Here is a 19,206-nt window from a genome sequence, read left to right on the forward strand (position 1 = left end):
TCACGAATACGGTAACTCTTTAAGGTATTTAGGCAGTGGCGTGGCTAGGGGGCGGGGGCAGACTGCCCAGGGCGGTACGTCTGGGGGCGGCACTTTCAGACTACGATTTTTGATTTTGATTATAATCTGATAAAAAAACGCATTTCATTTTCACATGCTTTTTCTTGAAGGGGCGGCAAAATCTGAATCCGCCCTGGGCTGCACATTCCATATAGCTACGCCACTGTATTTAGGTCCATTATTTTTTGAGATTAGCCTTCAGCGCTTCCAAACTTTGGTGGTGTTTAGTCGCAACCTTCTCCAGGTAAGACCAGATGCCAATATATTCTTCCTTGGAAATGAAGTAGGCTACGGCACATATTCGCTTAAAGCCGGTTTTGCGTTCTCTTAGCCCCATGTGAAGGGGCAGAATCTTGTTGGAATGACCATACGTCTTTTGAAGTGTTTCTTTGCCCAAGGCAACAATAAACCCTCAAGAATATCATTTCGAAAGTTTTCTTGGTTCAATTTCACTCCTTGGTCTACAAAATCAATGAACTCCTTCCTGATTTGTTGACTGCGCCCACACCATCACTGATGCCGCCCCTTGCTTGCGAATGATTACCCGGGGTTTCACGTCACCATCTCTTGACCAAACACGATCATTCTGACTGTTAAAATGATGCTGGACATCAAATTTCTTCTCTTTAATTTCCCTTTCTATCTTAATTTTTCTGAAGGTGTTGCGAGTTGCGACCGTCCCAAATCCTTCAACTAATTACCGTACTTAATAACTTACTTCGGGCTCAAGCACGTTTTAACGTTCACGTTTTGTTGCCTCTAATTTTTTATCAACCTTTGCTATGTTGACGTGTATTGTTTTTGCTGTGATGGTCAGAAAAAGAAACAACCGAACTGAACTGAACTATTGATGACCCTGTATCTGTATGGATGATTTTTATTTCATTTTGACTTAATTTTGAAACTGATTTGGCGTTTTTCTAAGTTTTGGATCTGGCAACTCTGTTCTTAATGTGAAACCAAAACATCTGACTTCACTCTTTCATTTCGAATTCTGTTTGCAAGAGCTCCACTATTCCCACTTCCCTTGCTTGACGACTATACAAGCCCCGATTTGCTTGGGTACAGCCAAAGATACAGATAAAAGCAATTTGAGTTGGAATGTCGTTTAAGAGAGAAGGAAATGACACTGGATTATTGTCTTCATTGAGGGTAAGTTTGAAGAACGCTTTGCTTTCATATCTTGGTGTTGGCTACAAAAGGTCTAGGTATAGCAAATAACTTTGAGGGAAAGTGTGCTTGATAATATTTTATTGCATCAAAAGTAATGTTTATTTCTTAATCATAAAGCACTAAAGGGTACTTAGGAATAGGAAAACAATGGCAAGTAGTAACCTACTTTAAAATGTGCATGTGGAAATTTTAACAAAAAGTGATAAACATGATATAGGCCTGATGAATAAAGCTAATTGTACACATAATAGTATTATTCCCAATTCCGTCAATGTTGAAAAAAAAAAATTGCTTACTTAAGTTTTACAGCCTACCATACTCTTATTCTAGAAAAGATCTGTTTAGAGATGGATGCAACGGTGCAACCTACCGGTAGTTCGTACCCTGAACAGTTCGTACCCTGAAAATATTCAAGAGAAGAAATAAAAAAGCGGAAGTCGCTAATCGCAGTTTCCGCAGACATTTTAAAATTTTCCCCCTGAAAAGATCGAGAGAAAGATAGCACAAAGCCGAAGTCGCCAATCGCAGCTTTCGCTAACCCTCATCCTAACGCTAACCCTCGCTGATCGCAGTTTCCGCAAACATTTTTCTGCACTTTCCGCTAACCGTAACTCTAACCATAGACTAATCTATGCTCTAACCTTAACTAATCGCAGTTTTCGCAAACATTTTTCCGTAGTTTCCACTAACCCTTACCTTAACCTTAGAGTAATCTATGCTCTAACTCTAACCCTTTGCTGATCGCAGTTTCCGCAAACATTTTTTCGCAGTTTCCGCTAACCTTTATCCTAACTCTAACCATAGAGTAATCCAGGGGTCGGCAACCTACGGCCCGCGGGCCGGATCCGGCCCGCCAAGCAAAATTATCCGGCCCGCAGCATTTTTGCAAATTGTAGTTGGCGGGCCAAAACGAACATCCCATTATTTTATGCTGCCATTTGGTTTTACATAACAGAATTAAGATTACTAAATGTTATGTAAAACTTTCGCAATTTTTAGTTTTCCATATTTATCCGTAACGCTCACTTGTAATCACGTGGCCTGTGTACTTATGCCGCAACAATGCTTAGTTAGGGCATTGTCGCCATTTTGAATTTCCTTGATATTCTTTCTCTGCGAACTGCATTTTAGAGAGAGCGACGTTGCAGGCCTGATAGATAGTTTGATAGATTTGAAGTTTTAAGAATTAGTTTGTTTGAAGGTTGATAATTTAGAAATATATGTAGCTTAGGAAGCAGGAATTGGCCTTTTTAGTGACAGCCGGTCCAGACTTTTAAATTACTTTATTTTTTAGAGTTATAATTTACTCCCAGTTCCATTTTTCCGTTTTTTTCAACAAGTTATTCTTGTCTTTGAAGAATTTGCTGCTTGTTAGAATCCACCAAGCATAGGAAATTATCACAAAGCGTCTTTGTACCCGCGACCTATCGATCACGGGTCGCTTTGTTATAGTAAACTAGGTTTGGGGCAAAATTTAGCTTAAGCTTGCAGAAGGTAGCATCAAGGTACTTGGCAGTTTCACCTTGAAGTCCGGTTATATTAGCCTATTTACTGCATGCTAGTTGCAGGCTACATGAGTTGCGTTAGTAATAGTCAATTAACCGTATATTTAACGGCAAGTTGAGAACACAACTTACTGATGACCACTTGCAAGATGTTATGATTCTTGCCTCATCCAACCTATCACCTGACCTTCAGAAACTTTCTAGCAGGAAACAACATCAAATATCACATTAATGTTGTGCTGTCAATAAATAAAGTACTTGGTGTTTTTCGTTACCAATTGTTACTAATTTTCTTTATATTAATCTATATAAGCCTATAGTAGCTAAATATGGAGATACTCTGATAAGAACGCCAATTTTAACAATATTATGAAAAGTAAAGAAAACGGAAGTGCAAATGGAAAACTTGTACGGCCCGTTGACATCTGCGCAGTTTTGTTTTGGCCCGCGACTGAAGAAAGGTTGCCGACCCCTGGAGTAATCTATGCTCTAACCCTCACTGATTGCAGTTTCCACAAATATTTTTCCGTAGTTTCCGCTAACCGCAGTCTCTGCTAACCCTCGAGTTGTTTGCGGAAACTCCGATTAGCGACTTCGGCTTTGTGCTATTAAACTGCGATCAGCGACTTTGGCTTTTTTTAATTTTTTCTCTCAATCTTTTCAGAGTACGAATTGAGCGTACGAACTGTTCAGGGTACGAACTAGGTTGCACCTTTTAAAGATACAAGTTGTAACATTTTTGGCAGTGGCTAGCTTATTTGACCGGATCCAATCTTTTAAACACTATTTGACTGGTCAGTGGTCATGACATGTTTTTTTTCTTTTTCTCTTTCAAAGCAAAAGACGAGAGGAGAAGAAAAAAGTGTCTATATAACTTCTAAATTCAATAATTTTATTCAACTGAATCAGCGGCGCGTACAATGTTTCTCGGACTGGTATACCCAAGGCATACACGCCAACTTCCGGGGGGTGGCGCCCCCCGTAAACTTATGGTTGAGGGACAACAAAAATGGTTATTATAAGTGGTGTTTCAAAGATAAAACACTTTGCGAAAGAGAGTTAGATCATTTAAACAGCCTTAAAGAATGCTGAAAGCGAAAAATAGCCTACGTTGCTCTTGCCCACAAAACAGCAGCTGATCGCATGACTTTCTCATTCGGCACAGAAATTTCAAAGTGGATGGTAGAGTAACTAACGCTGCTGGAATAGGGTGCAACCTAATTCGTACCATGAACAATTCGTACCGTCAGTTCGTACCTTGAAAAGATCGAGAGAAAAAATTAAAGAAAGCCAAAGTCGTTGATTGCAGTTTCCGTTTTTCCGCAGTTTCCGTAAACATTTTAAAATTTCCGGTAATGATCCTAAGAGTTTGCCGAAGTTGCTGATTGCAGTTTCCACAAACATTTTAAAAGGGTTAGGGTTGATCAGAGTTTTCGCAAACATTTTAAAAGGGTTAGGGTTGGTCGGAGTTTCCGCAAACATTTTAAAATTTCTGGTAATACTGTTAAGAGTTTTTGTTTGTTTGCGGAAAATTTTAAAATGTTTGCGGAAACTGCGATTAGCGACTTCGGCTTTTTTTATTTTTTCTCTTGATCTTTTCAAGGTACGAACTGACGGGTCGAATTGTTCATGGTACGAATTAGGTTGCATCTGCTGGAATAGTCACGTAACTATTCACTGCAATATTAAGTAAACCAACTAAATTAGACGCGCTATTTTCAATGAGGTCTTCCCGCTGTGAGACCAGGGCCGGATTTAGCTGAAGGGGGGCCCGGGGCACTTTTAGATCGGGGGCCCCCCTGTAAAAAAGTTTTTGCGCCTACGGCGCGAAAAGCCACCTCCACGTCTACAATAGCATTACTCCAGCACTACACACCAATTTGCAGAGTCTTTAAAGGCTGAAAGGAAAAAAATAACACAAAGTTACATTTTTTCCACATAGGGGGGCCCTTCAAAAGTCGGGGGGCCCCGGGGCACATGCCCCCCCCTATATCCGGGCCTGTGTGAGACCAATTATGATTCAACAGAACACATTGTTTTGTTCGCACTGTGTGAAAATTAAATCGAAAACCGATAAAAGAAAAGGTGTTTAATGGTCTTGGTTGCAGATATTGCCTGCATTAACGACGTCTCTTAACGCTATTATCATCTAGCTAACCTGACATCATTGTTTATGCGGCCGGTAAGGTGTGACATCCACTTCAACGATCATGGAATGTTACGTAATAAGAACGAGTATTTCCTACATGCAAAAATAAAAAATTGATTGCTTAAAACAGCTTTTTCTGCTGCTTGTCTCGTGAGCTTTGCATATTGTTCAACAAGTGCTTAACCGCTCACACATCATTGGCCAGTCTTCAAAATATTGTGTTCTATTTTTCTTGCCTTCAATCGCATTTTTTCTGGTCTTTACTGCTTCGAATTTATGTTTTTTATTGAAAGTTTTTACCTAATTTAACATGGAAAGTTACTGTTCACACATCATTGGCCAATCTTTAAAATATTTTTTTGGTTTTTTAATTTTTTCTTGCCTTCAATCGCACTGCAGTATATAACCTTGTAAAATTTTATTTTGTATGTTATTCGCTCTGAGGATGCGTGTTGCCATGGTGCGCGAAACGTCAGTGAAGCAATAAACCATCCTGTTTAGTGTTTATTTTTGCTTTTACTTTCGATCATCAGATTAACGTTGCAACTAGTGCTACAAACGAAGTGCATAAAGTTTAGAATTGACAAAAAAATCATTAAATTTGAAAATTAAGTTTGAATCACTGCAGTTAAACGTATCCAAAACTTTTACTTCGGCGGACGCCATTTCAAACTCCGTAATCTATGTCGGCAATGATTTTGCCGCAGTAAAAAATGCGTTAATTTTGAAAACTGCCGAGCTGGGGACAATTGCTAGTCCCGTGTATAAGTTGAACCTGTCTTTTTGACGTGAAAATCACTTGCGCACATCTCGACCTATACTCGAGTACATAGGCGTCGATTTTTTCTTAGAGAGGAATTCTGGGTGGGCGAGAGTTTTCAAACAGATTTCATTGAATGTGTATGTTCGCAAATTTGCAATGGTTAGTCTTTCTCACAAAGACTGCGTTTAGCGTCGCTGCAGCTTAATAAGCTTTAATATAATAGCACTACTTTCCTCATCAATGTCATCTTTTCATGCATTCGTGCTGGACGTGGCTTCTTCAGCGTTATTATCTCGATGCCTTTTGAAAGCTGGTTTTAAGAATGTGCGAATAGATGTTTGACTTTGCTTCATGACAACATCGCGTGGTGCCCCAATTTATACCCAGCAACAAGTTTGTGAGGAAAGATTTGTAAAAAGCGATTGTTTCAGTACGTCTTTAGTTTGTGTCGGTTATTTTATTGTCATGTTCATTATGATGTCAAATTCATCTTCTCTTACGCTGACCCGGAACTGAAGTTTGATTGTGACGTAACGAAAGTGAGGCCATTCGGAGAAAAGATCAAATGTGGCTTTCTCTTACCAGGAATTGCCAGCGTGTGGCAGTTGCCATAGCAACAACAATGCAGTGAGTACCGAAAATGGTTTGCAGATGCTGACTATTGTGTCTAACCACAGCGATATTCAATAGAGGAAACGTACAACATGTTCTTTTAGAAGAGAAGAGTGCGGTAAATGTGGGCATCCGATTTAGCGTTTCAAGTACAGACACACTTGTCAGCGCAATTTCGACTACCACGAAAAGCTAGGTCATGCGGATTCTAATTGTCTTGGCTTGCTGCTCTAGACAGGTTTTCAACGTGCGACGTCCGAAGAAAGAGAGATGAGTTCAGCAGCTTTACAGCGGATTGGCTTGATATCAAATCGTGCCCAAACGCCTTTTTTAACGCAGCGTTGTTGTGGAATTAATTTGTTCTGTCGGATACCTAGCGAGAGACATAGCGTAAAACAAGAAGTTGCGCTGCAGTTGGTTGGATAATTCAGTGTTTAACAAAAACGGAAATAATTGTAACGAACACTTCATAAGTGTCATGAAAACAGGGTGGGCAAAACTTATTTTGCCCACCCTCGTTTCACGGCAGGGTGGGTGCCGACCACCCGGCCCACCCTATTTCGACGCCTATGGTTGAGTATATATAATATACAGTATTTGATAACAACTATAAAGACTTTCAATAAAAAACAGAAAAGAAAACACTTCGCTGTTGTTAATACTTTGAAGGTTAAGTAATTAGCAAAACGAGGTCAATAAAACTGATAGCGGGTTTCCACTCCGCTTGAAATTATGATTTTTTGCGTTTTATTTCGATAACTTTGCTGTCTTGATCGTTATTCACTCGCATGAAAAGGAAATGAATCGGCTTGTTTTCCAACTGTTCCGATTATGAGCTAACAATAGCAAATTTTTTTATGACTAGGCATACTGCATGCGTAAAACTAATCGTTTCAAGCAGTGGTTCTAATAAATTTGGTTTCCGACCTAGGTGTCAATATAAGCAAGACACTAAGCTTAATCAAAGACCATTTTAATTGAGTAAAATAGCGTTATGGTTATGACGTCATCACCTTTCTCGCCCCCCAAGGTTTTTTGAAAAGTCGGCACCTATGACCCAAGAGTATCAGTTCGATACTACCCAGAAGCATTTTATTTCAAACTAAATCGCCTGCTAAAAACACTGCCTAAAAGTAAACTTGACATTGATGAAACTATTTTGTTTTAAAGAAGTATTGTACATCCATCAAACTAACTTGTTGAGAGCAAAATTGTAATGCGTAGTTTGGCAAACATGGTCAATTCCTCTTATGATGAGCGGAAACTTACCCAGAGAAATTCACAAATCCCAGCAAATTAAAAATTACTCTAACTTTATTACTCACATTTGAAAAGATATAAAAAATTGGGCTGTAGGCTACTCAAATTAAAAATTGACCACAAAAATGCAGCTGCCTAACGATTGAGTCACTTCGGGTCAAAATTTAGATAAAAAAAAATCACTTCCAAGGCACTTTTTTCATTTTTTCTAGTCTTTTGCTTTGAAAGAGAAGGTAAAAGAAAAAAATACGTTACGTAATTATTATTATTGTAACTGTCTCCGCCGCCAGTGTAGCCAAATCGTTTGGCATCCGCTGGCTTCAATCAGTCTTTCAACAAGGTTGATAGGATCTCCATTTTGTTTTGTCCTTTGCTATGTTTTGCAATCGATGGAGATGTGGTGTGCTGAGCAGGGATCCCAGGCCAGCTTTTCTGATATCAGATCTCAGTTACGTCATGCCGATCAAATATGATAGTGTTTTAAATTAAAAGACCGGAGCTGGTCAAATAGCCACTGCCAACATTTTTAAGTGCAAATTTTTGTCTTTCTTGAATCGCTTACTATATCTTGCAGAAGAGACGTATCACTGAAATAGTTGCATGCGATATTCCAAAAGATGAGGTGTTATTTTTGAATGATGGTCGATTGACATGCTTGGTTTGCCATTCCAGACCTTTGTTGGACACTATAGAAATATTAAAAATTCATCGAAAAAGTTTTAAGCATTTGGAAAGTAAGTAGGTTTTAGTATGTGCATGAACAGCTTTTGCATGCATGGTAACAGTTATAATATATTGGATGAGGTGAATGAAATTGATGTGGAAAAGTGTTTCTGTTACATTTATGGGCTAAATCATTTGTTACACTACGGGACAAATGACAATTTTTTTTTTTATTTGACTTCATCATTATGATTCTTTATTATTAAATTCTATTGTAAAATCATTTTTGAAATCTGCTGGTGATGAACTTTGCTTTAATAAACGTTTTTCCACAAAAAAATCAATTTTAGTAATTGTTTTAACTAAAATTGTGACGTTACACTACGGGACACCTGAAACAACCAGCAATTTACCCATTTTTCTGCGATCAGAATTTCTTCCTCAATTAGCCTTTAACATTAAATTTTTTTGCGGCAAATGTGTGTATGGCTTTATTTGTGTCATGGGCGATAATCTCAGAAGTTTGAAATAATTTAAACTGAATCTCTACAATGTTTAGTATGTTACACTACGGGACGTTACACTACGGGACGTTACACTACGGGACACATTTTCCTTGCATTATTTAATTCAAAACAAACGAAAAATTCACAGCAACTTATGTATCAAATAACATTCTATGTTAGTCAGTGTGTATGTATTTATGTACTTGTAAAGGCATGTACCAAGTTCTGATATTTGCTTCCAGGTAAACTGTAAATAATCCTACCAGCACCTGCCATCAGCTCAGGCTCCACTGTTTTAGCCAAAATACCCTTTAGGTTTGTCACTCCAATATCATCATCCTCTGGATGTTGATAGCGATTAGGTCCACACGATGTTGGATATTTAATTCGTATCCTTCCTTCAGATTTAAGGTGTGTCAAAACCTTCCCTACGCAGAAATTTTTGTCATAAATTACTGCAACCCATGAGTTTTCAATTTCGTCATCTTCGTCTCTTTCATTTTGAAAATCAGTAGTTTGATGATTTGTTGACGAGAGATAATTTTGAATTGGTTCTTGCTGTTCCAATGTTATTTGATGGGCTTTTCTAATTCCATCCAAGGCAGGTTCTCCATCAAATTTTCCCTTCCACTCCTCTTTCTTTATTGTTTCTGTAACTTCATCTTTAGTAGTTTTTATGATTTTGATTTTAGAATCTTTATTGACCTGGGCAGCAATCACAAAAGAATCTAAGTCATGTACGATAATTCGTCTGGATATGACAAGATCATAAGCCGCCCGCTTCACACTACCACCAAGTTCTCGTAATTTTCTTTTTCTTGGTGATTACAGAAGTGCTTTTCTCGTTCTTGAAATAGCCTTATTCCTTGCAGAATCTGTCTTATATTGCGATGTTGGTGTTATTGGTAGCCTATTGCCGTGTTTTCTGCATTATGCTCATTTGAATTTTTTGCTTTCCTTATCCTTTCATTCTCTCTCTGTTCTCTCAGTTTATGCTGTTAATCCGTATCAAGTGTTGATTCCTTTATTATTCTCTTGTTCCTGTATTTCTGGACTTCCAATTTCTAGTCTTTTTTAAACTTTTCTAGGTCTGCAGCCTTCTTTTCACAACATTTTTTTGTCCTATCTGCCCCTGAAGTAGGCATTGTTGTCTAAAACATGGTTAATATGGTTAATTTACTGATTCTGATTCAATTAAAATCATTCTAAGTTGTTAACTGAAATTCATATGTAGAGTGTGAATGTAAATATTGCATTGAAGGTCATGTTACACTACGGGACATAACAAATAGTTACACTACGGGACACAATTATTTCTCATTATTCAAGGCAGTAGTTTTTTTTCAAATCTGTTAATATTGTTACACAAAGGTATAACTAGTATGCTTGTTAGACTGCAAAAACAATTTATTCTCTAACCGAGTTATATTTTGAAATATAAAGAAATTTGTGAAAAAAATCAACATTTTGTTACACTACGGGACATCAGAGTTAGGTTGATTTTGGGAACCATAATGTGATGCTATGTTATAGCACCAGTGCAAGTTAAAAGAAGAAGCTGCAAATACATTAGTTTGTGTCACTGTAGCCCAAAAAATATTTAAATTTACTCAAAAATTGACCGCTATATCACTTGGCGAAAACAAGGCATTTTGTGCAACATACTCAACAACATTTCCTCATTAGTAAATAAGGCTAAAAATTTGTATTCAGAATGTAGAAATTTGAAAAATAAAGTAAACAGTGTGAAACTATAATGCAACACCATACCAAAAATGTATAACAGGTACCCATTTGACAACTTTCAAAAATTTACCAACTTTCCTCTCCCATATGATTTTGCCCTTATGTTGTTTACAGTTGGTCTCATGGTGGGATGTGAATAAATGAATTTGTTTATAGAGCTTAAATGTATTTATGTGTTCTCCACCAAACCACTTCATAAAATATTTTTGTTTACTGCATATTTGTTTTGTGCATCTCATTAATTTCTAATAGATTACAGCAATATCAACAGAGAAGGCGAGTTCCAGTAATGTTAAACAATTAGCAATTTGGGTATTGTTTCCACAGTGGCATTGCCAGATAAAGAATTCTGCCCTAATTTGAGAAATATGTAAAACCTTTCAATACAAATGCTTATGATTTGGAAAATTCTGAAGTCCTGGGCAGAGAAAAAAAACCTAACCCTTATTAGTGATGTCGTGGCAGAAAAAATCTGCCTGCTTTCCGCACTGCAAGGTTCTACCCACACACTGCACCGCAAAAAATCTGACAATGTCACATACTCACATTGCACCGTGCCGCACTGCAAAAAACTCAAAATAATACAAGGTACTTGCACCAGTGCACAGTAACTTTGATAGAATTCGTATTTGTGAAAGCAAGTTTTGGACAACATTAGCCTACCAAATACCAGTGTATAAGTAACTTACAGCACTTATTCTCCACCGTTAATAGCTCATCTGATTTCTGTAAATAATTATTCTGTAAATAGTGAATAAAATCGCAAAATATTTTAACGGTGTATTGCTAATACAGTAACTAACAATCGTACAAAGTTTTATTCAATATGTCCCCCTCTGGCCTGAATAACACGCTCAAGTCTACTTCTGAAACTCCTACCGCTTTACGTAGGGTTTTTTGGGTATTTTGCCCTGTGCTTTTTCGAGAGAGCTCTTCAACACCTCAACTGAGTCATGGGATGAAGCACAGGCATCTGCCTCCAAAATGGACTAAACACAAAAGTCCATTGGATTCAGGTCTGGTGATGAGGGCGGCCGAACTTTCTTGCTCCAGAAATGAGGAAAATAGTTCTGGCACCATTCCTGGGTTTTCTTGGACGTGTGAGATGGCGCACTGTCTTGTTGGAATGTGAATGGCTTCCTTTTGAAGTGTTTCTTAGCCTCTGCAAGGGCAGGAGTCAAACTTGTCTCAATGTACAAATTGGTGTTAACTTTACCGCATTGTGGAACAAAAATGAGGGAGACCTCCAGGTTTTGGAGACAGCGGCCCACACCATGACAGAAGGCGGTTTCTGGCGCATGAAAACTTTTTTCATTGAGTCAGGAATGTCTGCAGAAGATTTAGCAAGGATATGATTATTTTGTCGGTTACACACTGCTTCGACATAGAACAATTTTTCATTTGAGAAAATGATCTCTCCTGTGTCCGTACCTGACTTCATTTTGTTCAGATGAATTTCAGCTCGATCAAGTATATATCTTTTCTTTTTTGGAGGTCTGTAAGATGTTGGCAAGTTTGCGTTTTGATGGGGGACAACTTCGGATCGGTTTTAATGATCTTCCTGATCGTCTTTTCATTCACATCTATTTCACGAGCCATTTTCCTCATGGATCTCCTGGGATTGCGGTGGGTTCTGGCTCGAACCATATTAATGACCTTTGGGGTACGAGAAGTTTGTGGTATCCCACTTTGGGGACGATCTTTGGCACTGTTCTGTTCTTTAAGCCTGCTAACAGTGTGATAAACTGTTGATTACGGTGCTTCAAGAAGCTTTATTATCTCTGAATAGGTCTTGCCTGCTCGATGAAGCTCAATGATAGCTGCACGTTTATCACTCATACTTGAAAATAAAGCTAAATTATGATAAAGTGATGACACATTTTGAAAGATAAGGTTTGATACTATAAATATGCAGTTATGCACTATCAAACACTTACTAAATCTATTTAAGGACAAAGTAAATTAAAATTTAATTTTAGTCCAAGAACTTTGTCCGCACCCGCCCGGTATATATGATACTGTATAAGTGTGCATAAGATTTAATAATACTTGTGTTTTATTTGTCATAGAATACAAAGAATTTCAGAAAGAGAAAAATGAAAAGCTTGGAATTATTGAAAAGCGTCTCCAATTGGCAGAAGAAAAGGTAAATATGTTTATTTGGAGTACATTATTCAATCAATTTTTTTTCCATTCTGGTGTGGTAAATAGCCTATGGCCAGATTACTGACCATGAAGAAATTAATATCCCACAATTTTTACGGAATAAAAAAGAGACACTAAAAAGACGACGACAAGTCAGCCACCACCTGTCTTCTTTGTCACCTGTGTAAAAACATTACAAGAATAGGCTACCTACATGAAAAGAAAATCTAGAAGACACCTTGAGCCAGGACATGCAAACCATCTCAGCTTATCTCCAGAACTGGCGACTGAAACTCAGCGAAACCAAAACTGTGGCGGCAGCTTTCCACCTACACAATCGGGAAGCTGATCGTGAGCTACATGTCCACAACAACGGAAAACCTCTGTCCTTCTGCCCCGAGCCAAGGTACCTTGGGGTGACACTAGACAGATCGCTCACATACCGCCACCATTTGGTGTCACTGCGCAAGAAACTGACATCCCGCGCTGCACTACTGAAGCGCCTGGCAGGCTCTAGCTGGGGGGCGAGGGCTGACACTTTGCGAATAGCAGCCTTAGCCCTTGTCTACTCTTCAGCAGAGTACTGTGCACCTGTCTGGTGCCGCAGTGCTCACTGCCACAACATCGACACTGCCATAAACAGCGCCCTGCGCACAGTGACCGGATGCCTGCATCCCACACCATTGGACAATCTCCCCATTCTCGCTGGCATCCAACCTGCTGAGCTTCGTCGCGAAGAAGCCACTCTGTCCCTCGGTCGACGGGCACTGGAGCCTAACCATCTTCTCCACCACAAGATCTCTGCCTTCCCAAACGGGCACCCCCGCCGACTGAAATCAAGACACCCATTCGTGCCAGCCGCTCGGCTTCTGATCAACGAAGCTGATGAACAAGACATCTCTGCGGCTACTTGGGCAGACCATAAATGGAATTCTGAATGGAGGTCAAGCACCACCAGACTCCATTCATTCATCCCCGACGCCGACACACGCCCAATCGGCCTGACACTACAGAGACAGGCGTGGGTGCGCCTCAACCGTCTCCGTACGGGCGTCGGCCTTTTCCGCTCAACCATGCACCAATGGGGAATGGCTTCTTCCTCCTCCTGTGAATGTGGTGCCGAGGAACAGACCGCAGACCACATCATCAATGACTGTACCATCTTCAAGCCACCTAACGGAGTGGAAGGTCTGCGCGTCATGGATGATGAAACTAAAGACTGGCTGCTCTCTAGCAGCCTTCCAGTGTAGTCCGGGAACATCGTGAATCTGGGGTGGTAAAAGGATAGACCCTCGGCCCCAGAAGCTCAGACGACGACGACGATGAAAAGAAAAAGCAAAGTAAATTAATGTTAGCAATTAGGAACAGAAGTAAAGAAAGGCAACAACAAAGATTATGCTAATACATGGTGAACAGAAAAGTCCTTGAACTTTATTTCCTTTTTTGATTAAACGTATTGAATCTCACTTATATGCCTTCTAATATGCTAAGTATCTTGTTAAACTCAGCGCATGGAACTAAAAGCGCATGGAACTAACAGCGCATGGAACTAGTCAAAAGGTCTGTAAGATTACTATCCCGATCGTAAACCGGATGTTTTCTCAGATGCCTGTGCCGAAATCTTATAATATTTCCTGACTCCACAGGGTCAAAACACGAGCGAACTTCTAAATAAGAGAGTTGAGCTGTTATCTTCGAAAGGAATTGCCAAACAGCCAACGTACAAGTCAAGGAAACTGCAGCCAAAACAAAGGATTCAGTTGACATGTGAAAAACGTGATAACCCAAAGAGTTCTTTTTCTAGTAAGTGAGATCAATTTGGTTTCTATGCAAAGCTTTCTATGCAAACGAATAAAAATCTCTTTCACCAAAAGAAACATTAAAAATATGTTTTGTCTTTGTCTCTATGTTTTGAGATTTCACAAGCTTCTTTACTCACAGCAAAGACATTTCTATTTTATAGTTTTAAATTTAAAGGAGTTTCTCTCTTCATACCCAACTGATTTTTGTACCTTAATTTTCAAAAGTGGCCCAAAAATGTGTCAATGACGTCGCTTGCACTGGTCAGGCGCTCAGCATTTCTTGTAAATATGGCACGATATCAAGCAAAATCTTTAACGTTTTAACGAAGGTCTTCAATCAAGCCATTGATGTCATTTTTACAGTAAGGATTAACGACTACGGTTTCCCATATTATATTGTGTCTTTTCATCCAGTGGTAATCCTTAACTATAGACTAAATTTTAATATTTCTATAACAATTGTGACAATTCGTTGTCAAGTTGTTCCTAAACCTACATTGTACTGTGCTCTGGGTATGCAATGCTTTTTACGAACCAATATGTTTTAATATCTCTCTACTGTAGATGCCGTGCGACCCATTGCGAAAGAGCCGACTTCTCAAAGCAGAATGCAGTGCTTGGGTCAGGTTGCGAAAACGGTTTCTGTTGCAAGTAGCAAGGTGAGCACATCCCTTTGGTTACCTAGATATGAACTGAATGTGTGTTTTTATGTAGAAATCACAAATCTTTTAGTACAAATTTCAAAAGTTTCCTTTATAGGAAAACGGCAACTACATGTTGTATTTGTGTTGAAACACTTTATCAAAAATCAAAAGAAATACTGCGAATAAGCTATCGGAGTTTATTTTTTTGTCTCCCAAATACTTTTGCCACAGGATCTTCTTTAATTTGGAGTTTTTTAATTTTATTGATAATCAAAGTTTCCTCTATCAAAGTTTCCTCTATCAAAGTTTCCTCATTGCTGAGTCTCGACCGTGGACTGATTAAACTAAACATGAGGATTGAGGAGCCTCACACAAACAAAGATTTTTATTTTCAGAATGAAAAAAAGTTTTCGAAACTTTCCCAAGCTGAAAAATATAACGTCAGACAACGTGACCTGCGACTGCTAAGGTGAGATAATTTGGAATAAGATCTGTATTTTTTTTTCACACAGGTTTGACTATTACTGCACGTTAAATGCTGTACGATGTTAGTATTAAAACAATTGTTTTAATCTGTGGGTCATGGTGCTGTTTTTAGTGGTGCACAGAGCTTGATGAAATAAAAGCAACCTGAATCTTGATTTGAACCGCTTAACACATAATGAGAATCTTAAAATTTCAATTATATTATTGCGATCAAATAATGGGGACCGGTGATTGCATATTTATGACGCAATTCCTACTTTTACAGTGTTGAGATTGGTGTAATTAATTGGTAGGCTGCTGTTTTTTTTATTGAGATTGTGTTTTTTTTCTTTGTTTTTTTTGGATGATGGATTTTGCTAAGTTTGAAATTACCAGATGAAAAAATATTAATACTGGTCAACAGCAAGTTTTGATGGTTTTTTGGCGCTGATTCCGAAAATGTCCTATGTTTTGTCCGGCACACCAGGTGTTTGAGAAATTTAGATTTTGTTTAAATTTGACCTATAGCGACGCAACTTGACATAATAGTAACAACTTTGATCTCAAGTTTGCACAAAGCGGATTTCACAATGCTTTGTGCTTACCAATTGCAGTGTAGAAACGTATTTTTATGAAACTAAATACGCAAAATACTTAAAGTATTAAAGTGCAAATATTTCAAAACCTAATGTGCTAAAAAAACGAGCGCAGATTTGAAATCAGCCTCTCAAATTCATTTAAAAAAGTGAAATTGTATCTCTGATTAAAAAATTTGGTTAAAATTTGTTGACTAGTGTAATTTTTATAACATATTCAATTATTCATAGGCTACTCAAGTACCACCGCCACCTTTTTTGTTTAGTTTTGCAGTTAACAAAGCTGTTCAAATATGTGAATTCATTACTGGTAGATTTACGAGCATGTAGTCAGGTTGATTATATATATAATTAAATTAATTTTCCAAACCTTGAAGTAAATTGTGCGTATACACATAGCTTACGAGTGGTTGTGTTTGCAGTCAAGGGTGGAAGAGAGACAAGTGGGGAAATTGGGTTGGAAAAGACTCGGATGTCGAATTTGATTCTGATGAAGAACTACCGACATGATAGGCAGAATTACATCAGCTGATGATGATCTACTGCTTGCGTTAGATCAACAGCACCGGACGTCAGGTCAAGACAAAGAGGTTGATCTGTCTATCAGTAGTTTTTTGTTCCAGCAACTTCGCTGTGCCACAAGCAGAAACAAATGGCTTCAATGCGAACTTGGGGTTCAAGTATGAACTTGTCTTTCAGGGATACTCTTTAAAGTTTCTTCATTGTATTGCTTTAATAATAACAGTAATAACCTAATACTGAAAAGTTTGGGTGTTCATCATGACCTCATGACATTTATCGTTTCTAGCACTAGTTGCAACGTTAGATGAACGGTGAAACTGGTGCTAGAAACAACAGTAATAACCTTTAAATTGTGCCACCTGTAACAAAGATCCTGCTTCTAAGCGTAGGTGTAGGAGAAAGGTTATTTTGGGGGTGTGAAATGTTTTTTGCACAAATGTGATAAATTGTGCATGAAAAAATATTTTTCATCCAAAACATTGTCAACTTTTTTACCACATACAATTGATCTTAACAGCTAACTCTGTTGTAAACATTATAATGAGAGGCTTAAACACCAAGATATGACAGGACCATAAGCAACCATCCGTTACACAAAGAGATAAAGCACATTTCTTTCAATTTACCATTGAAATTCTGGAACAAACTTATATTTGTGACTTAATTTTACAGCTTCAAATCCATTAAAATTATATTTATGTTAGATTGGGATGGCATATCTTTAAAAAATTGCAATTCAACCACAGCTTACAAAGATATCAGGATTGTGCCGACAGCCACAATATATCTTGCAGCATCAAACAATAATAAACAGTGAGTTTTGATTGGTTGCAAGAGATTTAATAGCATCATTAAGTACAGGGTGATTGAAAAGTAACTCCCTATTTTAAAAAAACTATAATTTATTTTTTAAATATAATTTCTACAATTAATGAATATGAGAAGGAAGTATAATGCATGGGCTTTTATTTAAAATTCGATATGGGCGCCTTTATTTGCCACCAGCTTCTCAAGTCGACCAGGAATCGCATCAACTGATTTCGCAAGAAACTCTTGCGGGATGGAAATCATAACTTCTCGTATTCGCCCTTCAAGTTCTTCCAAATTTCTTGGTTTGGTTGAGTAGACTTCCTCTTTCAGCCAACCCCAGAGAAAAAAGTCGCAGGGTGTTAAGTCAGGACTTCTGGCCGGCCATTCGTGTGAACCGCGACGACCCATCCATCTTCCAGGAAATTGAGCATTTAGCCATTCACGAACAACAATAGCAAAGTGTGGAGGAGCTCCATCTTGCATGAAAATCAAATCTTCAATATTTTCCCAAGCACTGATAATTGGCCAAATTTCATCTTTCAACATAGCGAGGTACCTTTCGGCATTCATGATATCGCGAAAAATGAAAGGACCCACAATCCTATTAAAAGTCATTCCACACCATACCGTTACTTTGGGTCGATTTTGCATTTTTTCACAGGTAACACGAGGGTCTTCTTCCGCCCAGTAGTGGCAGTTATGACGGTTCACAAATCCACCTATGTGGAATACAGCTTCATCACTCCATAGAATATTTTTAAAGAGGTTGGGCCAATCTCTAAACCAAGCCAACATTCAAGCCAAGCCAACGTTCCTGTAAGTGTAGAGTAAGACGTCCAGCCATTTTTGTAGGGTTTTGAAATAAAATAAATTTGAAAAGATTGAAATTGAACAATATTTAAACAAATCTGAAAGGAAAACAAGAATATAAATTAAATTGCCATACATTAAGTAATATATACACAAAAATTGAGAAACATGATATAGCATTTGAATAAATTGTATTTATTTTAAAATAGGGAGTTACTTTTCAATCACCCTGTACTTGAGCAATGCCGTCACTATTTAGCGCTCAAAGTAAAGGTTGGCAATCGTACAAATAACTGACGTGAGGTGTTTCTAGGCTTCTAACTAGAATATTAAATATTGTGTGCCAGACTGAGCGTTTTCATCAACAACCAGAAATTTTTTTGGCATCTACATTATTTCTTATTCACTGTATCTCGTCTGTGCTTAACTTCAGTATTGTTTTTCTGCGAGCACTTTCAGATGGGAGACTGTGACCAATGTCACAAGATAACTTTTTGATCTGTTTATTGTTCAGTTTGTGCAAAGGGATATTAGCAGATAAAAATGGCTTGGTTACCCCTTTTGCAAAATCTCAGTTGAAGTGTGTGAGATTTGTAGTTCAGTTCTGCTTTCCATCGTATTTTTACGTTTGGTCGTTGTTCTGTGACTGTCATCAAAAAAAAAGTTTGCCGAATGAAATTGAAACCGTACATTTATAAAGTTGACTTCAACGTTTTATTGACCTATCAAATTAAGATTTTAAAATTTACTCTTTGTGTCCAAAACTCCAATTTAAAACTAACTTACTAAAAAAAAACTTTACTTGCCTTAGTGATGACACATTCACAATTAGTGAAAAAGCAGGTTACTGCCTACAAAATCAAACAAACTACGAAATGTAATTTTCTACTATGTTGAAGCAGCAATGCATGAGGTTAGTTGATACATGGAATTCCTAGTCGATACGATCAAAATATGCCTCAATTATACTGAGAC

At 38.1% G+C, this 19,206-nt stretch overlaps 1 protein-coding gene across 1 annotated transcript; it reads left to right on the forward strand.

Moving 5' to 3' along the window:
* The first annotated feature begins 1,161 nt into the window (after positions 1–1,161).
* Positions 1,162–16,710, forward strand: LOC145769707 (sodium channel modifier 1-like). The gene is made up of 7 exons (XM_082581384.1): positions 1,162–1,212; positions 8,097–8,256; positions 12,507–12,583; positions 14,229–14,385; positions 14,949–15,043; positions 15,424–15,497; positions 16,512–16,710. Exons 1-7 carry the CDS (start codon positions 1,162–1,164, stop codon positions 16,597–16,599), a joined length of 702 nt encoding a protein of 233 aa, XP_082437510.1. The 3' UTR covers positions 16,600–16,710.
* Positions 16,711–19,206: the final 2,496 nt, after the last annotated feature.

This window comes from Aplidium turbinatum, chromosome 4 (assembly GCF_918807975.1).
Source record: "Aplidium turbinatum chromosome 4, kaAplTurb1.1, whole genome shotgun sequence".
In the NCBI taxonomy this organism is placed as follows: domain Eukaryota; kingdom Metazoa; phylum Chordata; class Ascidiacea; order Aplousobranchia; family Polyclinidae; genus Aplidium; species Aplidium turbinatum.